Source organism: Vipera berus (assembly GCF_964194415.1).
Source record: "Vipera berus genome assembly, chromosome: 7".
In the NCBI taxonomy this organism is placed as follows: Eukaryota; Metazoa; Chordata; class Lepidosauria; order Squamata; family Viperidae; genus Vipera; species Vipera berus.
This window is the reverse complement of record NC_138209.1, coordinates 76,890,987-76,914,641: the sequence shown is the minus strand read 5'-3', so window position 1 is coordinate 76,914,641 and position 23,655 is coordinate 76,890,987. Positions and strand designations below refer to the sequence as shown.

Below are 23,655 nucleotides of genomic sequence, written 5' to 3'. Positions count from 1 at the left end.
GGGCTATCTCTTTACTTATTCCTGATTCATTTTCCTAGAAGAGCAGTACGTGAAGGAGATTGTGAACTATATTGACCATGGAGACCCCCAGATCAGAGGCACAACCGCGATTTTATGCGGGACCATTATTTACTCCATCCTGGTCCAGTCTTGCTTCAGTGTGGAGAGTTGGCTAGAAAATATAAAAGCATCACCAGGTAACAGGGGTGAAGAAGGCCACAGTTTTGTGCCCGAAAGGGTTCAAGGTGAAGGCAAGGTGCCATGGCCTCTGCTGTTCTTCCTCTCCAGGTACGCTGGTGGACTGTATCTCCTTGCTCCAGAAGACCCTAAAAGACGAGTCTTCGGTCACCTGCAAACTGGCCTGCATAGCTGTGAGGGTAGGCAAACACCTTTAAAACTGTTATTTCTTCTCGACGTCCAGCAATAACACTTAGACTTATCTACCGCTTCACAGTGCTTTACAGCCCTCTCTAAGCGGTTTTACAGAGTCAGTCTGTTGCCCCCCCCAAACAATCCAGGTCCTCATTTTACCGACCTCGGAAGGGTGGAAGGCTGAATCAACCTTGAGCCAGTCAGGATCGAACTGCGGGCAGTGGGCAGAGTCAGCCTGCAGTGTTGCATTCTAACCACTGCGCCACCATGGGAAGGAAAGAAGGAAGGAGGGAGGGAGGGAGCGAAGAAATAGTACTTATCACTTAGATGTGTATCCCACTTAGAAGTGCTTTTCAGCCCTCTCTCTCTAAGCGGTTTTACAGAGTCAGCCTCTTTCCCCCAGCAATCGGGGTCCTCACTTTATTGAGCTTGGAAGGATGGAAGGCCAAGTCAACCTTGAGCCGGTCAGGATCGAACTGCCGAACTGCTGAGTGGTGCAAATGGATGGTGGAGCCTTCTGGCTGCGGGATGTTTTTTCTCTCCCGTTCCTGTCGCCTGCCATGTTTCCTGGAAATCCGTTCATCCTCCCGCACCGTTCAAAGGCTGTTCACCCCAAAGGGCAGATTCTCAGTCCTCCAGATCGTGCTTGTCCCAAAGGTGCTTTTTGAACTCCCCGTAGCCGGAAGGCTCCACACCCACTTGCAGCGCTCAGCTGACCCTGAGGACGCAGACAAACCTCCAAGTAGGCCTCAGCGACTCTCGAAAAGGAGGCAAACGACCAGCTCTCTGCAAGGAGTATAAATCCTTCCGTTCCCCTCCCACCCTTCGGTCAGAGCTGAAGAAGCTTCTGGGATGAGGAGCGAAAGGAAAATATCAGTTGTGCCTCCTAAAAAACGCACCTTTGGGAAAAGCAATGGAATTTTTCTCTTTTCAGCATTGTATCATGAGCTTGTGTGGCAGCAGCCACAGTTCCTTCGGGCTGCAATTACTGGTTGACCTCCTCCTCCTAAGAAACTGCTCCTACTGGTTGGTTAGGACGGAGCTTCTGGAAACGGTGGCTGAAATAGATTTTCGGTACGCATCCGTATGTTACTTCTCCTCCCCCCCCCCACCCCCGGGACAAATTATGTTGTCTTTAGCATTTAACGTGATGCTTGACCATAACAGCGGCTTTTATCTTCTTTTGCTGCTAAGGCTAATCCAATTTTTGGAAGAAAGGGACAGCAACCTGCATAGAGGGGATCATCATTATACTGGGGTGAGTAAGCGTCAGGTTGAGGCCGGACGTAATTGTTCTGAACCAGCCCTCTTCCGGCCTTGTAGTAAGGCAAACCCCTATTCAAACAGAAGAGACTGGAGAGCGTCCAAGGCTGAAAAGCGTTTGCCAAGATTTAATAGTCAATTAACAGAACAAGAAACAAAAACACAGGAACTTGAATCCTCAAGCGGAAGGGTTGCTTTCAGCAACCAGCCCCTCCCCAAACACTCCTTTTATTTAGAGTTCAGGGCGTGGTCTCCCTGTGCCTCCTCCCGAGGAGTCCCACAGCCTTTCTTTGTTCCTGCTCGACTGCCTCCTGCGTCGGGCGTCCTTGAACAGGGCCAGCTGTGGGTCATCATCCTCCGCACTATCGGGCTCACGCAGCTGAGAAGAGGTCCCCGGCTGAGGGCTCTGCAAAGCCTCCAAGCCATCATCAGCCGGTTCGTCTTCCACACCCTCCTCCTCCCCCTCATCTGAGTCATCCGATACATCTGAGCCGGGTGCCGAACCCACAGGCTGACCCTGAGTCACAACAGTAATGTGGGTCAGGCCTGCGTGCTTCATTTCGTGAAAATAGTTATCGGTGCATTGAAAGAGAGCTGCTGTTCTCTGCTTCTTCTCCTTCACGGCACGTTTTATCTAAAGAGTCGATGTGGTGGAACGCAGTCTGGATTCCCAGGCGGGAGGGGCTGCATTCCGGAGGAGCAGGAGGCAACGCGGTTCAGATAGCTTGTGTGAGAGAAAGAGGGTGAAGACGTATCCTGCCGAATAGTTCCCAGAATATACGTTTGATGTTTGAAGTAATCTTGGCGAGATTTCTGCCCATGGGTGAGGGACAGCAAAGAGCACTGCTTAGGAGAACCTCAGCACCATTTTTTCTTGGGTCTTAGCATCCTTTTAAGATGGGAACCCAACCCTGGATTTCTGTCTGACTTTAATTTGTGCTTATTTTGAAAATTATAGGTGCGGTCTACAAGCCGCTTGGAAAAATAGCTTTTCTTGACCAGCTTTTGCACTGCTTTTTCCCCACAGCTGTTAAAACTTCAGGACCGGGTTCTGAAAGAAGTCATCATTTCTCTCCTGGGGGACGAAGACCCCAGAGTCAGGCGCGTGGCAGCGGCGTCTTTAGTAAGGTATTATCCCTTCAGCGAAACTTAATTCTTCTGTTCTTGCCACATTTGCTCATTTTTTTTTCTACAGAAGGAGAACGTACGCTGTAAATCTGATGCATAATGGGAATTGCGCTTTAGGAATAGCAGTTGTCAACCGGCAGGGGTTTAATAACCCGAATATGTTTCATGGGAAGACTGCGCGCGTGGCCCAAAATGCACTTGTCCCAAGGCTTCCCCAAAGTACAAAGTTTACATTCTCCTACGCGGAAGGATTTGGAGCCCATTGCAAAAGCTAGAACGTTGAATGGTAGGACTTGAAAGGGAAAGGAAAAGCGAATGGATTATCAGTGGCTAAATTGAAGCCAAAACTCACTGATTTCTGCGTTGCGATTGACATTTCAAGCTGGAGATCAGCGAGGCTGAAAAGCCGGAAGGCAGCCTGTCGAAGCAGGCAGTTCCGTAACGTGAAACTTGCAGCTATGCAAGTTGCTGAAACCCACAGCCATCTACTGTTGCTGGGATTCAGTTGAGGCCTGTTGTTCCCCATTCTGACCCCCCCCCCAACAACCCCCCAAAAAACCTCCAGCCACGAGGAGGGAACACTAGGGACAGAAGGATATAATTGAGTTTTATCTGGCCTACTCAATGCCTCACCGGCTGTCCTGTCCGGCAAGTATAAAAATAATCAGAATAGAGCTGGAAGGGACCTTGGAGGTCATCTAGTCCAACCCCCCTGCTCAGGCAGGAAACCCTATACCATTTTAGACAAATGGCTGTCCAGTCTCTTTTTAAAAACTTCCAGTGTTGGAGCATCCACAGCTTCTGGAGGCAGGTTGTTCCACTGGTTAATTGTTCTGACTGTCAGGAAGTTTCTCCTTAGTTCCAGGTTGCTTCACTCCTTGATGAGTTTCCATCCGTTGCTTCTTGTCCTGCCTTCAGAGGCTTTGGAGAATAGCTTGGCTCCCTCTTCTTTGGGGCAGTCCCTGAGATATTGGAAGACTGCTATCATGTCTCACCTAGTCCTTTTCGCTAGACTGGCCGTACTTGACCCCTGCACCAGGCGGCATGGCAGCGGCACGTAAAGAACCCACACCGCCACACCCTGGGCTGCGGCGGTCACCATTATTTTTCCGTGTATAAGAACGCTGCCCTTGTATAAGACGCAACTGATTTTTTGAAAAGGGTGTTTGCAGGGGGAAAAATAGCGTCTCGTATATGGGAAAATACGGCAATCTGCTTCATTCAGGGCCTGCTCTAAGCTGCTGTCTATTTTCTCCACCACCTTTCCCCCCCCCCAAAAAAAAAAGGATGCTTGCACACCGGGTGGAAGCTGCCCAGTGTGTCCCTGGTTTTCTTTTTTCCTCTTTGTAAGAAGGCCCTTCTCACTTGTCTCTCTTATTTCTCACAGGCTGGTTCCAAAACTGTTCTACAGTTGCGACGCCGGGCAAGCTGATCCAGTCGTGGCTCTGGCGAAGGAGCAAAGCAGCGTCTACCTGAAGCTCTTGATGCATGAAACACCACCAGCTTCCCAGTTCGCCGTGAGCACCATCACCAGGTAGAGCTCCCTTTAGCAGGGAACAAATGCCTCGTTCGGTAACGTTCCTTTAAATCGGTGAGGAGAGCCTTCTGTTATTACTCACCTCTTCCTTTTGACTTCGGATAAATCTGTCGTCGAGTTTAGCTTGCTTTGTCCACGGAGATTCTCCGTCATCCAGGTCAGGGTTGTCCCAAAGGTGCTTTTTTCAAGAGGCAACCGGAGTTTCTTCTTTTTCCTTTGAAGACGTTTTGCTTTTCATCCCAGAAGATTCTTCAGCTCTGACTGGATGGCGGGGAATGGGAGGATTTATACTCCTTGCAGAAAACTGGTCATTTGCCTTTTTTTTAGGCAGTCGTTGAGGCCCCTTGGAGGTTTACCTGTGTCCTCAGGGTCACCTGATTGGTGCAAATGGGTGTGGAGCCTTCTTGGAACAGCTGAAAGGACTGTGTTGTAGGTCACAGTCCTTTCAGCAGTTCCAAGAAGGCTCCACACCCATTTGCACCACTCAGGTGACCTTCAGGACACAGGCAAACCTCCAAGTGGCCTCAGCGACTCTAAAAGAAGGCAAATGACCAGCGGTCTGCAAGAAGTATAAATCTTTCCATTCCCTACCATCCAGTCAGAGCTGAAGAAGCTTCTGGGATGAGAAGCGAAATGTCTTCAAAGAAAAGCAAGACAGTCCAGTTGAAAAAGCATCACTGAGGACACAGATAAACCTCCAGGTGGCCTCAAGGACTCTTTAAAAGGATGCAAATGACCAGCTGTCTGCAAGGAGTATAAATTCTACCATTTTCCCCACCATCCAGTCAGAGCTGAAGAAGCTTCTGGGATGAGAAGCAAAACGTCTTCAAAGGAAAAACCAGAAAGTCCAGTTGCTTCCTAAAAAAGGACCTTTGGGTTTAACTTGCATTCTTGTAATTGCTGGAGTTTAACGGCTGAATAACTTGACAAATTAGGTTTCCAGCCGCAAACTGAGCGGGACCTTGGAGTCTGAGTGGACTATCAGTTAAACACGAGCCAGCCGTGTGCGGCAGTAGCCAAAAAAGTGAATATAGTCCTGGGTTGTGTAATCAGAGGCATAGAATCAAAATCACACGAAGGATTAGTACCTCTTTATAAAGCCTTACTAAGGCCACACCTGGAATATTGCATCCAATTTTGGTCACCCCATTAGAAAAAAGATGTTGAGACTTTGGCAAAAGTTGATTAAAGGCCTGGGGACTAAAACATACAAAGAACGGTTGCAGGATTTGGGTTTGGCCAGTCTAGAGAAGAGAAGGACTAGCGGGGACATGATAGCAGTCTTCCAGTATTTGAGGTAAAAAGGTAAAGGTAAAGGTTCCCCCGCACATGTGTGCTGGTCGTTTCCGACTCTAGGGGCCGGTGCTCATCTCCGTTTCAAAGCCGAAGAGCCAGCGCTTGTCCGAGGACGTCTCCGTGGTCATGTGGCCAGCATGACTAGACACCAAAGGCGCATGGAACGCTGTTATCTTCCCACCGTAATGGTCCCTATTTTTCTACTTGCGTTTTTACCTGCTTTCGAACTGCTAGGTTGGCAGAAGCTGGGACGAGTAACAGGCGCTCACTCTGCTACGCGGCGCTCAGGATTCGACCCGCCAAACTGCCGACCTTCTGATCGACAAGCTCAGCGTCCTAACCCACTGAGCCACCGCATCCCTTCCAGTATTTGAGGGGCTGCCCCAAAGAGGAGGAGGGGGTCCACTTATTTTCCAAAGCACCAGAAGGCAGGACAAGAAGCAACGGATGGAACTTACCTAAGCAGAGAAGCAACCGGGAACTAAGAAGAAAGTTCCTGACAGCGAGGATAATTAAACAGTGGAACAACTTTGCCTCCAGAAGTTGTAGGTGCTTCATCACTGGAGATTTTTTAGGAAGAGACTAGACAGCCCCTTGTCTGAAATTGTACAGGGTCTCCTGCTTGAGCAGGGGGTTGGACTAGATGACCTCCAAGGTCCCTTCCAGCTCTGTTCTGATTAAACGGAAGCTCCTCTTCAGGTCAAATAAAGCCTCCATTAGAAGGGATGTAAATGTTAGACGCGGTGGCTCAGTGGGTTAGGGCGCTGAGCTTGTCGATCAGAAGGTCGGCAGTTTGGCGGGTCGAATCCCGAGTGCCGCGTAGCAGAGTGAGCGCCTGTTACTCATCCCAGCTTCTGCCAACCTAGCAGTTCGAAAGCACGTAAAAATGCAAGTAGAAAAATAGGGACCAGTACGGTGGGAAGGTAACAGCGTTCCGTGCGCCTTTGGCGTCTAGTCATGCCGGCCACATGACCACAGAGACGTCCTCGGACAAGCGCTGGCTCTTTGGCTTTGAAACGGAGATGAGCACCGGCCCCTAGAGTCGGAAACGACTAGCACGCATGTGCGGGGGAACCTTTACCTTTACCTTTAAATGTTAGATGTTAAATGTCCTTTTCCTCCTTAACCAGCCCCGATGAACGTTTGGTAAGAAAAGTTTTAATGACCTGCGTCCGTGTTGTTCTAGAACATACAGAGGGTACAATCTGATGCAAAGTCCAGCAGACGTCATGGTGGAGAACAATCTTTCCAGAGTGATCTCGGCAGTATCCCACGCGTTGACAACCTCGCCTTCACGATCTCTGACGGTGAGTTTTGATCCTGGATCCTTTTTGACGTCCCGGATTTTTACCAGTTGTGCTTTTTTTTTATTTAAGACTTGTCCTTTCTTCCATCTCAACTACGCCCGTTTATCTACCAAAGCAGCGCCCCGCGCTGCGTCTCTCCCACATTTCCCTCTTCTTGCTGATCCTCATATTTTTCCTCCCTTGCGGTTCCCAGTTTGGCTGCTGCGAAGCCTTGTGTGTTTTGTCCTCATCGTTTCCGGTTTGCACCTGGAACGTGGGATGGCATTGTGGGTAAGTTGCAGCTGGTTAGCGTTCCCTTCCTGGAAAGGGTGGGGGGGGGGTCCAGAGCAGGGGTCTCCAGCCTTGGCAGCCTTCCACTCCCATGCTGGCTGGGGCATTCTGGTGCTGATGGGAGGACAATAATCTACAAAGCATGTATGACCAGCTCTTTTTGATCCCCTTCCACACTTCAAGTTTGGCCCAGCCCGATGAATTCTCTTTTGTCCCCTGGGGTGGGAGGCCCTGGTGTGTCCCATAAGAACAATTTATTTTGTGGGGGGGGGAGTGTTCTGTTCCAGCCTACGACCGGCCCTGTTTGTGTGTCAGGGACAACCCCTTTTTCCTTTTAACAATCAATAGGCTGGAAAAAACCCAACCCAAATTTATTTACAGTTCCAAATGATAAAGTCTTTCAAACAAAAAAGCAGCAGAATATTTTCTTCAACCAGAAATACATGATTCCAAACATCCAACAAGAGTCAACAAACAAGAGTCGAAACAGATTAGCAAGAACAGACCAGGATTCTCTGTGAATGTTTCCGAACGGTTGCCTTCAGCAACCAGCCCCACCCACACCTTCCCCTTTTATCATCAGTCCCAAGGCGTGGCTTCTCACTGCCTTCTCCTCCTCTCACTGAGTTGCCTCATTGATTTTCTCTGCTCTGCTGGATTGCCTTCTGCTTCTAGCATCTCTGAACAGATTCAGCTGTGACTCCTCTGAGTCCGACCCCTCCTCCTCACACAGCTGAGCCTCATGAGGAACACGACTGGAGGGGCCAGGCTGAGAGTCCTACAGTGCATCAGAGCCTCCCTCTGACACCGAAGGCTCTCCAAACCCCTCCTCCTCCTCCTCCTCAGATCCCTCAGACTCAGCTGCTGGGAGCACAGGCTGACACAGAATCACAACAGGAAGTCCCTGTGGAGTCTTGCCTAACCCCAAACCTCACGCAAGCAGGATAGTGAGTGCACACCCCCCCCCCCCGCTTGTGGGGTGAATGTTAAGTCATGCCAAATAATCTTTTGGCAAACAAACCCGCCTGCACTACGTTGCATTTGCTCCGTGCCAGCGTTTTATTCCTCCGGTGGTGGAAACTGATCATGTTAAAACTCGAATTCCAGTTTTTCTCTCCCGGGAGGCATGGAAGAGCCTCAGGAGAAGAGCACGGTCGGGATGGTGGGATTGCTGCTGTCTCTCCTTTCCTCCGTTTCGTTCCCTCTGGATCTCTCCGCTCACCAAGATGCTTTGGTCCTGGCTGGCAACTTGCTGGCAGGTAAGAGAACAATTCATCTTCACTCGCAGGTGTTGAACCCTGGGGAGCCTTATCTGTCTATACAGTGTTGTTAGTTGTGAAGTCGTGTCCGACCCATCGCGACCCCATGGACCACGTTCCTCCAGGCCTTCCTGTCCTCTACCATCTTCTGGAGTCCATTTAAGCTCACGCCTCCTGCTTCAGTGACTCCGTCCAGCCACCTCATTCTCTGTCGTCCCATTCTTCTTCTCTTGCCCTCAACCTTTCCCAGCATGAGGCTCTTCTCCAGCGAGTCCTTCCTTCTCATTAGGTGGCCAATGAGATATAGATATAGATAGACATATATATAGATAGATAGATAGATAGATAGATAGATAGATAGATAGATAGATAGATAGATAGATAGATAGATATAGATATATAGATATAGATATAGATATAGATATAGATATAGATATAGATATAGGTATAGATATAGATATAGATATAGATATAGATATAGATATATAGATATGTTGTTGTTAGTTGCAAAGTCGTGTCCGACCCATCGTGACCCCATGGACAACGTTCCTCCAGGCCTTCCTGTCCTCTACCATCTTCTGGAGTCCATCTAAGCTCACGCCTACTGCTTCAGTGACTCCATCCAGCCACCTCATTCTCTGTCGTCCCCTTCTTCTATTGCCCTCGATCTTTCCCAGCATTAGGCTCTTCTCCAGTGAGTCCTTCCTTCTCATTAGGTGGCCAAAGTACTTGAGTTTTAGCTTCAGGATCTGGCCTTCTAAAGAGCAGTCAGGGTTGATCTCCTCTAGGACCGACCGGTTTGATCGCCTGGCAGTCCAAGGGACTCACAGGAGTCTTCTCCAGCACCGTAGTTCAAAGGCTTCAAGTCTATACAGTAGTGGCCCAAAATTGTGGAAACCTTTTGGGAAAAGTGTATTTTTCAGGTTTGATGGCTAACAACACTACTTTTTTTTAGAGTAATACCATAAAATTATATATCAATGGAAAGATAATTTAGTCGAGTGTAATGCAACAAAGTTTGTTCCGTTATCTGTGTTTTATGAAAAGTTACAGCCAAATAACCAGAAAAAGGAAGCATATATATATATATATGTATGTATGTATGTATGTATGTATGTATATGTATGTATGTATGTGTATATATAAGGGACGCGGTGGCTCAGTGGGTTAGGACGCTGAGCTTGTCGATCGGAAGGTCGGCAGTTTGGCGGGTCGAATCCCGAGTACTGCGTAACAGAATGAGCGCCTGTTACTCGTCCCAGCTTCTGCCAACCTAGCAGTTCGAAAGCACGTAAAAATGCAAGTAGAAAAATAGGGACCACTACGGTGGGAAGGTAACAGCGTTCCGTGCGCCTTTGGCGTCTAGTCATGCCGGCCACATGACCACGGAGACGTCCTCGGACAAGCGCTGGCTCTTCGGCTTTGAAACGGAGATGAGCACTGGCCCCTAGAGTCGGAAACGACTAGCACGCATGTGCGGGGGAAACTTTACCTTACTTTACTTATTATGTGTATATATATATATATGTGTGTGTTTGTGTGTGTGTGTGTGTGTGTGTTAAGTATTTAGAGTACCTTGCTAGGCCCCAAACATGGGACATATCTTATTTCCTGTTTCAGCCTAACCTTAACAAACACTTAACACATATCTCCCTTGCTTCTCAGCTAACAAAGCGAGAAAGAGCCAGAGGCCTAAAGGTTAGAACAATTGCCTAAGGTGCAATCGGCCCAGGTTCGAATCTCAGAAGGGTATAGCTGACTGATGAGAACAAATAAGTTTGAAATGATCATATCAGTTTCCCTTTAATTCTTTGTTAGCAATCCAAAAAATTCACACACACACACACACACACACACACACACACACACACACACACACACACATCCATCCTATATCCAGGCTTTCCACTTAGACACACCATCCCAATGTTGTCGCATTTCCTATGTTACAAAAATACTATACTGCTTATCTGTCTGATGACATCTACCTGTAGCATCTTCTCTGATCACACACTAGCCATTTCTATAGCAACCTAATTATTCAAACCCAAAATCAAAGTTTTCATTTTTCCCCCCTCCCCACCTCCAGCACAAAACCCCACTCTCCACGTAAAAACGAAAGTCCTTCTTTTCTTTAATCAAAACAATTCAGCCATCTCTAGTTTTTTATTTTCCAACGCTTGTCGTGCTTTCAGCCAGCGCTTCCAAATCGCTGCAAAACCCTTGGACGCACAGCGAGGACGAAGCGAGCGTTGCCGCCGCTAAGCAGGAGGATTCGTGGGCGGCCCTGGCTGACCAGACGCTCGCCCTGATGGTCAACCACCTCTTTTCCCATTTGCTGAAGGTCATCAATATTTGCTCCCACATTCTGGACGATGCCGTTCCCGGCCCGACACTAAAGGTACGTTTGTTGCCTGGACGTTGTTGGCTTGTTTTGAGGTAAGGGGGAGCGTAAGACTTTGTTTCGGATAATCCTCGACTTCACAACTGTTCGTTTAGCGACCGTTTGGGGTCCCCCTGCTCATTCCCAGCACTTGAAATTCATCCACTCCAATTATGCATCGTTTGGCCGTGAACACCAGAAGCATCGCTCTTCACCTGACCTCTTCTGTGAATTAGGACAGGGGTCTCCGACCTTTTTGGATTATTATTATTATTATTAATTTAATTTCTATACCGCCCTTCTCCCGAAGGACAGGGCGGTGTACAGGGCAATAAAAATACAATAAAAATACAATGTACAAAAGTTAAAAAAATAAGATTAAATAGAACTAGCCCATTACAATAATTAAACATTACTAAATAAAATACCCCAAACCCATTAGACCAGGCCGGCTTGGATTGGCGGCCTGGTGGGAGAGGGAAGGGCAGGCGCCTTACGCACGCATGCCCAAACGTGAATGCAGCCACACGTGCGTACAAACAGCCTGTGAGCATGTGCACCACACAAACAGGGCTGCGAGCATGTGCGCGAGGCTCTCAGCGACATGCGGGGCCTGTGTGAGGATTGTGGCACTGCCAGGCTCGTGGTGATGCTACCACCAGTGCGGGCTCGCGCTGTGGCCCACAGTGATGCCGCCCCGGCACGAGGATTGCACCGCCAACCCCCTCCATGCAAGGATTGCGCCACGGCCCACCTGCAGCCCGTGACGCTACCGCCACCTGCACATTTGTAGCAATGCCGCCACCTTTGTGTGGCGTGCCACTGCCGCTCGTGGCGCTGCCATCCCCCGCGCAAGGTGTGTGGCAACGATGCCTGTGCGATGCGGCACTGCCACCGCGGATGGGGCTTTGCTTGTTTGCGTGGACTGGTTGCTGGCATGCCACGGCCCGCTGCTGTCCACGGCCCGGAGGTTGGGGACCCCTGATTTAGTGTACGTTTGCAGAGTAACAGAGTAACACAGTGGGAAGGGGCCTTGGAGGTCTTCTAGTCTAACCCCCTGCTTAGGCAGGAAACCCTAAACCACTTCAGACAAACGATTGTCCAATCTCTTCTTAAAAACCTCCGGGGGTGGGGCACGCCCCCCCCACTTCCAAACTTTGCCCCGCCTGAAGGGAATGGCGAGAAGGATTTTTTTAATTATTATTTTTTTTCCTCTAGGCCACGTTACCGTCTCTAACCAACACACCTTCGCTGAGTCCAATCCGTCGCAAAGGGAAAGAAAAAGACGTTGCAGAACAAGCCACGGCAGCCATAAGTCCTAAAAAGACCAGTCAAAACAGCCCAGGTTTGGAGAATGATGTGATAAAGTCTAAATGATTTTTTTTAATAGATAGATAGATTAGATTATAGATATAGATTTAGTCAGATGTAGGTGTAGACATAGATATAGAGATAGATAGATAGATAGATAGATAGATAGATAGATAGATAGATAGATAGATGATAGATAGATAGATAGATAGATAGATAGATAGATAGATAGATAGATATTATTAAGGAAGGCTCTTTATTCAGTTAAAATGGAACCCAAACTTGAATCCCAACTTAATAATAATAATAATAATAATAATAATAATAATAATAATAATAATAATAATAATAATAATAATAATAATAATAATAATAATAATGATAATAATAAAGTTGGAAGGGACCTTGGAGGTCATCTAGTCCAACTCCCTGCTCAGGCAGGAAACCTTATACCATTTCAGGCAAATGGCTGTCCAGTCTCTTCTTAAAAACCTCCACTTGTCTGATTCTTGGCTCGTAGTTATGACGGTCGCTGTATCTCAAAGTCACGTGATTCCCCTTTTGCGACCCTTTGGACAGGCCAAGTCAACGGGGGAAGCCAGATTCTCTTAACAACCGGGTGACTAGCTTAACGACCTGCATTGATTCACTTAACAGCCGTGGCAAGAAAGATCGTAAAACGGGTCAAAACTCACTTAGCAAATGCCTCACTTAACAACATAAACGTTGGGCTCAACTGTGGCTGTAAGTTGAAGACACCCCCCCTGTGTACAGTGCGTTCAACTCTTCTACGCAAACGTAAGATCGAAACGGAGAGGCGGGGCCATAACTGCCAGGATTCTTGTGGAATCTTAAAAGATGAATACATTTCTACGTATGACTAACTTTTTATTGGATTATAAAATAAAACACCAAAAACTAATAGTAGGACCCAGCCGGGAGGGAAAAGGGAAAAAGAGATGGGGGAGGGTGGGGAGAAAGAGAAAAGAGCATTGACCTCTGACTTCCTCCGTGGCAGTAGAATAAAGCATGAACATCGACTTTCCACCTTTTACTTTTCCCGAGTAGTGTAAACTCGCCGTTTCTGTAGCCACAGTTCACCCTAATTAGTAAATCCCAAGTTCAACGTTTCTGATTTCTGATCCCGACAGTTTTTGTGAATTACTGTCCGGCTCAGTCCTCAGCTGCTGCTCCCCATGAGTTTCATGGATGAAATTCCTTTGGGGTTTACGATTAAGGCAGGGGGTCCCCAACCCCTGGTCCGTAGACCGGTAGAGAGCCGCGGCACGCCAGCAACCGGTCCGCGCAAACCAGCAAAGCCCCATCCGCGGCATGCAGGTAGCACACAAAACCACGCACCCTCCAGTCCGTGGAGAAACCTCTTCCTGCGGAACCGGTCCCTGGGGCCCAAAAGGTTTGGGACCTCTGCTCTAAATCAAGGGTCCCCAATCCCCCGGTCCGTGGACCAGGAGCGGGCTGTGGCATGACAGTAACCGGTCCGCACAAACCAGCAAAGCCCCCATCTGCGGGATGCAGGCAGCACACAAAACCACGTGCCCACCGGTCCGCGGCAAATCCTCTCTCCGCAGAACTGGTTCCTGGTGCCCCAAAAGATTGGGGACCTCATGATTAAGGCATCTTAATCTGTCACATGTAGCGAAGCAGTTCCAAGCATGGCCCCCAGAAGCCAGGATCCCTCGGCTCCGTGCTCTTCAAGTTAGCTACCGAGTTTGGGCTCTCCCTTGGAACAGAAGGAGAGGGAAAGAGGTTAGCTTGCGGCGTCTGTTTGACCGCAGTTTGCCTAGAACTGACTTCCTTCGCGCGTAATCCACAGAGGTATTGAGAGGAGCGCTCAATGTTCTGAACCAGCCTGCTACCGGCCTTGCAATAAGGCAAACCCCTGTTCAAACAGTAGAGACTGGAGAGCGTCTAAGGCTGGAAAGCGTCTGCCAAGATTTATTACTCAAATAACAGAACAAGAAACAAAAACACTGGAACTTGAATCCTCAAACGGAAGGGTTGCTTTCAGCAACCAGCCCTTCCCCAAACACTCCTTTTATTTAGAGTTCAGGGCGTGGCCTCCCTGTGCCTCCTCCCGAGGAGTCCCACAGCCTTTCTCTGTTTGGTCCTGCTCGACTGCCTCCTGCGTCGGGCGTCCTTGAACAGGGCCAGCTGTGGGTCATCATCCTCCGCACTATCGGGCTCACGCAGCTGAGAAGAGGGCCCCGGCTGGGGGCTCTGCGAAGCCTCCAAGCCATCATCAGCCGGTTCGTCTTCCACACACTCCTCCTCCCCCTCATCTGAGTCATCCGAGACATCTGAGCCGGCTGCCGGACCCACAGGCTGGCCCTGAGTCACAACACTCAAGAGCGTTAACGTTATTAAGGAATTTCTCTCTCTCCTTGCTTGATTTATCAGCTCCCCGGCAAAGTGACATTTCCAGCCCCGCTCCTCCAAGTAAATCATCCTCCACGTTGGGTCACTTCTATCATCTCCCATCCTATCTCAAGCTCTACGACGTTCTGAAGGCAACCTACGCCAACTATAAGGTATTTGTATCCCAGCACATTTCCTGAGCAATCCATGCCGCAGCGTTACGAATTCCTTAGATCTTGGCTAGGAAGTGCCGGGCGTTGACTCGTAGCGCTGATGCTTTTTGTGTTTTGTATAATCTGGAGTCCGCTCTCTGCCCTGCTTTGGTTTGACTTGCAAACTGCCTTTTCTGTAGTTTTGGATAGAAATTAAGGAGTCTTTCTTTCTTTTTGCCAGCTGTCAGAAACATGCCTTACTAGCTAAGATTGTGTTGTTAAATTAGGTCACTCGCCATTGGGCCTCTCCGTCACCCGTAGGTTTTCCAAGTTTGCAGGGAGAAGAAGACCTCTGTGCTTTTCTATAAGGTCACTTCATGTGATTTCTGCTATTGCTTTTTTTTGGCTTTATTTTAATATATGAGGTTCTAAGCCAGAGGTGGGGAACTACGGTCCCCTTTTATGGCTTGTGGACTTCATCTCCCAGAATTCCAGAGCCCGCCATTTTAATATGTAAGACCCAAGTTCTAAGGCAGAGGTGGGGAACTACGGTCCCCTTTTATGGCTTGTGGACTTCAACTCCCAGAATTCCTGAGCCCGCCATTTTAATATGTAAGATGCAAGTTCTAAGGCAGAGGTGGGGAACTACGGTCCCCTTTTATGGCTTGTGGACTTCATCTCCCAGAATTCCTGAGCCCGCCATTTTAATATGTAAGACCCAAGTTCTAAGGCAGAGGTGGGGAACTATGGTCCCCTTTTATGGCTTGTGGACTTCATCTCCCAGAATTCCTGAGCCCGCCATTTTAATATGTAAGACCCAGGTTCTAAGGCAGAGGTGGGGAACTACGGTCCCCTTTTATGGCTTGTGGACTTCAACTCCCAGAATTCCTGAGCCCGCCATTTTAATATGTAAGACCCAGGTTCTAAGGCAGAGGTGGGGAACTACGGTCCCCTTTTATGGCTTGTGGACTTCAACTCCCAGAATTCCTGAGCCCGCCATTTTAATATGCAAGACCCAGGTTCTAAGGCAGAGGTGGGAACTACACAGTGGTGGGATTCAGCCAGTTCGCAGAACCGGTAGCTAATTTTTTGTTGCCCAGGCCCAGAATGGACTTCCAGAAGTGGCATCCACACAGAGAACTGGTTGTCCACATATTTGAATCCCACCACAGGATCTACAGCCCCTTTATGACCTGTTGACTTCAATTCCCTGAATTCCTGAGCTAGCAGGGGTGGGGAACCATGGCCATTTTATGACTTGAGGACTCAACTCCCAGAATTCCTTGAGCTGGCTGGCTGAGAGCTTCTGCACTGGAGACAAATTCCTTGTGTGTCCAATCACATTTGGCCAATAAAGAATTCTATGTCTTTCTTTTTCTTTATTTGGTAAGGTCACACTCGATCTCCAAAACGTCAATGAAAAGTTTGGTGCATTCCTGAGATCAGCTTTGGATGTTCTCTCTCAGATCTTAGAACTGGCAACTCTACAAGACATTGGAAAGGTGGGTTCATGCTGGCTTACAGTGTTTTCAAATGTCTCTCAGCCAATTCAGTTAGAGCAGGCGTCTTCAAACGTGGCCCTTTTATGACTTGTGGACTTCAACTCCCAGAATACCTCAGCCAGCGTGCCTGGCTGAGGAATTCTGGGAGTTGAAGTCCACGAGTCATCAAAGGGCCATGTCTGAAGACCCCTTAGTTAGAGGAACATATGAAAACATAATTAATGTTAATTAATGTAGACTTTATTAGTTTAGAACAGGGGTAGGCAAGCTTGGCTCTTTTATGACTCGTGGACTTCAACTCCCAGAATTCCTGAGCCAGCATGGCTCAGCTTGGAAACCTCTTCCTTTCCCCTCAGCATGGCTGGCTCAGGAATTCTGGGAGTTGAAGTCCACGAGTCATCAAAGAGCCAAAGTTGCCTACCCCTGGTTTAGAGCTTTGAACTCAGCTCACAGGCTTGTTGCAGGGAAAATAGGAAGGAGCGTTAACCGCCTTGAATTATTTATAAAAACAAATTAAAAACATCTAAAAACTAATTGATGCTTATCAACACTATTGTGATTGAGTGATAAGAATTAAGAGCTTCATGGGGCCTAAAAAATGCCAAACACGTTTGCCTTCTGCGGAATGTGCACAGCCTGCCAAGAAAAGTTGTATTTCTTCATGGAACTTTGTATTCTTAATTATTCGTTTGCTACTGCAGCATGCTCAGTGCTTGTTTGGGCAATGCCTAATTCTGCCTTTCTGTTTTTTAGTATGTGGAAGAAATTCTGTGTTACCTGAAATCCTGTTTCAACAAAGAACCAGTCATGGCGACGGTGTGTGTTCAGCAGGTAACAAAGAATCTTTAAAATGTCTCCCCTTGCGTCTTTCTCGGAGAAGAGTTCTTCCTTCAGTCAGCTGCATTGCATTACTTTAATCCCTCCCAGTGTAGATTTGAACCCAAATTTGACACAACTGTCTGACCCAGGGGTAGGCAACCTTGGCTCTTTTGTGACTCGTGGACTTCAACTCCCAGAATTCCTCAGCCAGCCATGCTGAGGGGAAAGGGAGAGGTTTCCAAGCTGAGCCATGCTGGCTCAGGAATTCTGGGAGTTGAAGTCCACAAGTCATAAATGAGCCAAGGTTGCCTACCCCTGGCCTAATCCAACCCTTCCTGAATTCCGTTGACCCTTATCTAATGCCAAGATAGCGCTCCCAGAATTCCTGAGCCAGCACGGGGGAAACTTTGGCCCCTTCATGACTGGTGGACTTCAACTCCCAGAATTCCTGAGCCAGCATGGGGGAAAATTTGGCCCCTTCATGACTGGTGGACTTCAACTCCCAGAATTCCTGAGCCAGCATGGGGGAAAATTTGGCCCCTTCATGACTGGTGGACTTCAACTCCCAGAATTCCTGAGCCAGCATGGGGGAAACTTTGGCCCCTTCATGACTTGTGGACTTCAACTCCCAGAATTCTTGAGCTAGGATGGCTGGCTCAGGAATTCTGGGAGTTGAAGTCCACGAGTCATAAAAGAGCCAAGGTTGCCTACCCCTGGTCTGACCGAAACCTCACTTCAAAATGCTGTGTGTGTGTGTGTGTGTGTGTGTGTGAGAGAGAGAGAGAGAGAGAGAGAGAGAGAGAGAGAGAGAGAGAGAGAGAGAGAGAGAGAGAGAGAGAAATCATGTGTGTATGTTGACAATGCAGTATAGGAGATAATATATTAAATTAAGATAAAACCATAATAAAATCCCATAATACGGAGCCCTAGAATTGCAACGGGATAGATGTTTTAATTGGCTATCGTAAGGAAGCTAAGCTTCTAACTGCTTCTGGTATGGCTGTGATAAGATCCTCCCGGCTGCCTTAAAATTTCCTAAGGAGACATTCTTGAACTCTGCGTGTTATCGTTTGTTCTGGAGCAACATAAGTCACATTGCGGGCCCTTGGGCCATTCAGCAATCAAATAAATAAGCAGAAAGTCAGTTGGATGGAGGAGGGCAAGGACCAAAAGAGGGTGCAGAGTCTCCCCTTTCAAGATCTCCAGCTGGTGCGGGCTCCGGTCCCATCCATCTCTCCTAATGGCAGAGCTTAAGGCCGCCGCCCTCCTCCTCCTCCTCCTCCTCCTCCTCCTCCTCCTCCATTCTCTTTTTGGTTTAGCATCACTGTGATTTTCCATACTCTCACAAAGCTGCTTCTTCCCGCTTCCAACAGTTACTGAAGACCTTGTTTGGCACTAACCTGGCCTCTCAGTTCGACAGCTGGTCTTCCAACGCTTGCCGAGCTCAGGGCAAATGCCAGCGCTTGGGCTCCTCCAACTTAAGGCCGGGCCTTTACCACTGCTGCTTCATGGCCCCCTACACCCAATTCACCCAGGCCCTCGCCGATGCCAGTTTGCGGAATATGATGCAGGCCGAGCAGGAACGGGACACCTCGGGGTAGGAGGCACTTTTATCCTTCCAAACCGGTGACCAGTTTGCCATCCTGTCTAGAATTACTGAACTCTAAAGGCAGGAGAAATAGACGCCTAAGTATTGCAGTGCTTTAAAAAAAAGGGGGGGGGGTGGTGTCCAAGCTTGACAGCTTTTAAGACAGGTGGACTACAACTCCCAGAATTCCCCAGACAGTTGAAGTCCACATGTCTCAAAGTTGCCTAACCTAACAGGTTGGACAAAGTGCAGGATGTCTTAAAAGTCTCAATTAGCCATTTGTTAGAAGTAACAACAAATCGCTCTTGCTTATTAGGCTTTGCATAGTCTGGCCTGGCAGTCAGAATTGCTGGTTAGTTATTGGGAAAAAAAATCTTCTTTGTTAGAATCTGAGCCAGTTAAACTTTAACGTATGCAAAAAAAAAGCAGCTACCAAATTATTCTCTGTTTTGAAAATAAAAGGATCCCTTTTTTGGGGGAGCCAAAAATTAAAATTGGAAAATCTGTTCACCATGCTAGACTTTTAAGATAACTGGGATGATGATAGGTTTTATGGATGTTTTTATCCAAAGAGATTTAAGCTATCTAGAGGTTTTTGGGGAAGGTGGTACACAAATGCTACTTTACTTTTGCATTCATTTTAAAAGCACATCCAAGTCTGTCGTGCAGAACCTGTTGCATTTATTTATTTAATCTGTTTCTAAGGTGGCGCGATTCGTTGGTAGTATACTAAATAAAATAAAAGGAAAAAACGGCAGTGATTATTAACACAGTCGTTGCCATGCTTTTTGCTGGGATATGTTCAAATGGTAAAAGCAAGGGAGATGGATGGTTAGTTAAGAAGTATAAATAAAAATAAATGAAACCAGGCATAATCCCAAATAGAGCCTTGGTGGCGCAGTGGGCTAATGCCTCCTTAAGTAACACCAGCTGCCTGCAATTAGTGCAGGTTCGCATCCCACCAGGCTCAAGGTTGACTCAGCCTTCCGTCCTTCCCAGGTAGGTAAAATGAGGACCCAGATTGTTGGGGGCAATTAAGCTGACTTTGTAATAATGCCACTTGGGGGCAAAAGCCCTAATAAGCAGGCATATGCATAGAATGAAGGCTATTGCTAAGCACATTGGTTTGTGCTTAAATTGTAAGCCGCCCTGAGTCTTCGGAGAAGGGCGGGATATAAATGGGATTAAAATAAATAAATAAATAAATAAATTGTGTCATTTTTGAACGAACAACCTTGTCTCACGCCTGCCCGAAGCTGCTTGTGTTAGCTCAGGTTCAGTTACAAAGGTTTTGTTGTTGTTGTTGTGTGAATCGTTGACTCTAAATCCTAACCCTGTGTTAATATTTGCTCTTATAGCTGGTTTGACATATTGCAAAAGGTTTCTGCGCAAGTGAAAACTGGCGCCACAAATACGGCTAAGCACCGGGCTGACAAGGTACAACACAAAGCACATTTTTTAAAAAAAATACTGTAAGAGAAACATGTTGAATATTTATCTGGGGCAGGGTATTTTTCTTTAACCATAGACCAGGGCTCTCCGAACTTGGCAACTTGAAGACTTGTGGACTTCACCTCCCAGCTCTGCCAGCTGGGGGATTCTGGGAGTTGAAGCTCAAAAGCCTTAAAATTGCCAGGTTTGGAGGCCCCCCCTCCACCCACCTGCCTTGAGTCCTGAAATAAGTTACTGTGAATCTCACCACTCAGTGTTGTCCGTGCAACTGAGGGTAGAGTTTCTGTATCTCCTCTGGGTGTCCCCCACCTGAAAGGGTTTCCTCCGATTTTAGCAGGATCTGCCATCTGGAATCCCTTGCAGGATTCAACAACTTGTAGGAAATCTTTGTCTTCCGGACTACTTGTGTAAGAGGTTTTTTTTAAAAAGAACAAGGCTACTTTAAAGATAGAGAGTTCTTTGCACAGCTTCCCCTGAGTCCATTAGTTCAAGAGTCCCCAATCTTTCTCAGTTGGCAACCTGGTGGGAAAGGCAGGGGCAATTGCCTTTATGCGTGCACGCGCAGACGCAAATGTGACTGCGTGCGTGTGCTGCAAGCAATGCACCCAGGCAACGCTCGGAGCGATGCTAGCACCTGCGTGATGTAGCAGCATTACACCTGCGTGACGCTTGTGGCAATGCTAGCGCGAGGGGTGGCGAGCGTACGCACACTCGCCTGAGCACTGGCCAGCTATTCACGCAGCCTGGTGGCCAAAAGGCCACAGCCCGGCATTGGGCTCATCCCTGCATGAGATCTTGCCCTTCAGCTGTTCTTACGGTGTGGAGTCATTTGCAGGGGGGGGTGTCCCGAAATGGGGCCGCAAAGGTGGGAGGCCATTCTTCCACGGCTTTCTTTTCGCCCGGTGTTCCACTGAGTCACCGCCCTTTTCTTTTCCCCTTAGAATATCATTCACAACCACATCCGTCTCTTTGAACCGCTGGTCATCAAAGCGCTCAAGCAATACACAACCACCACATCAGTACAACTGCAACGGCAAGTCTTGGACCTTCTTGCTCAGCTTGTTCAACTGCGGGTCAACTACTGTCTTCTGGACTCTGACCAAGTGAGTAATAATAATAATAATAATTATTTATTTATTTATTTATTTATTTATTTAGATTTATATACCGCCCTTTCCCGAAGGACTCAGGGCGGTTTACAGGGTATTTAAAAGAAAATCCATACAAAAGTTAAAACAATTAAAAAAGATTAAATGAAACCCTGAGAGAAAATAAAAACCCCAGTTAAAATTAAAAATTAAAAAATTCTCAGCCTGGGCCAGAGAGCTCGAAAAGCCAGGTCTTCAGGTCCCGGCGGAATGAGCGGAGGTCGGGGGCAGTCCTAAGCTCCGCGGGCAGCTGGTTCCAAAGGGCAGGCTGGCCCACTGAGAAGGCCCTACCCCTGGGTGTTACCCGCCGGCAATCTTTTACCGGCAGCACCCTGAGAAGACCCTCCCTGTGGGAGCGCACTGGCCGAAGGGAGCTTGATGCTGGCAGCAGGTGTTCCCTCAGATATCCCGGACCCTCGCCATTTAGGGCTTTATAGGTCATCACCAGCACCTTGAATCTCACCCGAAGGGCAACCGGAAGCCAATGCAGCTCGCGGAGTAGAGGTGTTACATGGGAGTATCGGGGGACCCCCATCACGACTCGCGCGGCCGCATTCTGCACCAGCTGAAGCCTCCGGGTGGTCCTCAAGGGCAGCCCCATGTAGAGAGCGTTGCAGTAGTCTAAACGGGAGGTCACGAGCGCATGGGTGACTGTGCGTAGGGCATCTCGGTCCAGGTAGGGTCGCAGCTGGCGCACCAGGCAAACCTGGGCAAAAGCCCCCCTGGTCACGGCTCCTATATGATCTTCAAAATTGAGCCGCGAATCCAGGAGGACGCCCAAGTTGCGAGCCCTATCAACGGGGGGTAACACCTCACCCCCCATCGTTAGAGATGGAATAGTCTGGTTGACCCGAGATGCCGGTATGCACAGCCACTCAGTCTTGGCAGGATTGAGACGAAGCCTGTTTCTCCCCATCCAGACCCGGACCGCTTCCAGGCAACGGGCCATCACGGCGAGGGCATCGCTGGGTTGGTTCGGGGTGGAGAAAAAAAGTTGGGTATCATCAGCGTACTGATGATACCCCACCCCAAAACCACGAATGATCTCGCCCAGCGGCTTCATATAGATGTTGAACAGGAGGGGCGAGAGAACCAACCCCTGAGGAACTCCAGAAACGAGAGGCCTCGGGGCGGACCTCTGCCCTCCCGTCAACACCGACTGCGAGCGGTCCAGGAGATAGGAGGAGAACCACCGCAAAACAGTGCCTCCCACTCCCAACCCCCTGAGACGCCGCAGTAGGATACCATGGTTGATGGTATCGAAAGCCACTGAGAGATCTAATAGGACTAGGACAGAGGAACAACCCCTGTCCCGAGCCCGCCAGAGATCATTCACCAGCGCGACCAATGCCGTCTCCGTGCTGTGCCCAGGCCTGAAACCCGATTGGTACGGGTCCAGATAATCAGCTTCATCCAGGAACAGAGGAAGCTGATGCACCACCACACTCTCAACAACCTTCGCCAGAAAGCGAAGGTTGGAGACCAGACGATAGTTATTTAAAACAGCCGGGTCCAGGGCAGGCTTCTTGAGGAGGGGTCTCACCACTGCCTCCTTCAGGGAGGCGGGGAAGACACCCTCCTTCAAGGAAGCAGTTATTACTGCCTGGAACCAGCCTCGTGTCTCCTCCCGAGCCGCATAAACCAGCCAGGAGGGGCACGGGTCCAACAAACAGGTGGTGGAGCTCAGCCTCCTCATCATCCTGTCCACATCATCAGGGGAAACAGGATCGAACTCAGTCCAGATAACATGCTCAAGACCGTCCGATTCCTCCACGTCAGACTCCGCCCAGTCAGAGGCCAACCCGGCCCGGATCTGAGCGATTTTGTCCGTCAGATGATGACTAAACTCCTCGGCCCGCCCCTGCAAGGGATCCTCCCTCACCTCCTGGTTAAGAAGGGAGCGAGTCACCCTAAACAGGGCGGCCGGGCGATTATCTGCGGACGCAATGAGGGCAGCGAAGTAATTAGCCTTCGCCGTCCTCATCGCCGCAAGATAAGATCTTATAAAGATTCTTAACTGCATTCGGTCAGATTCGGATCGGGTGGATCTCCAACAGCTCTCTAGACCCCGTCTCCGACGCTTCATCTCCCGGAGCTCCACAGAAAACCATGGAGCCCAACGGGATCTGCGCCGGGTCAGGGGTCGCAAGGGTACAACACAGTCAAGTGCCTCAGCGGCCGCCCTATCCCAGGCATCAACCAAGGCATCAACTGGGCTGTGAGTGAGGGCGATGGGTATAGACCCAAGCGCCATCTGGAACCGTTCCGGGTCCATTAGGCGCCTGGGGCGGAACCACCTGGTCGGTTCCGCAGCCTAGCAGTGGGGGATAGCATAACGGAAGACCAGCCGCAGGAGATAATGGTCGGACCATGACAGGGGAACAGTGACCGGTGAACCCCCTTCCAGATCATCCAACCACTGTCCGGACATGAACACCAGGTCGAGAGTGTGACCCCCCACATGAGTCGGGCCCTGAATTACTTGGGTCAGG

General features: G+C 48.9%; 1 protein-coding gene across 1 annotated transcript in view; it reads left to right on the top strand.

The window, feature by feature from the left end:
• HTT (huntingtin) overlaps positions 1 to 23,655 on the top strand; it is a 118,946-nt gene that overhangs the window by 23,782 nt on the left and 71,509 nt on the right. Inside the window, exons 17-21 of the mRNA XM_081332918.1 lie at positions 39 to 197; positions 289 to 377; positions 1,307 to 1,446; positions 1,567 to 1,630; positions 2,663 to 2,763. Coding sequence (XP_081189044.1) covers positions 39 to 197; positions 289 to 377; positions 1,307 to 1,446; positions 1,567 to 1,630; positions 2,663 to 2,763 — 553 coding nt within the window. The remainder of the gene's footprint in view (positions 1 to 38; positions 198 to 288; positions 378 to 1,306; positions 1,447 to 1,566; positions 1,631 to 2,662; positions 2,764 to 23,655) is intronic.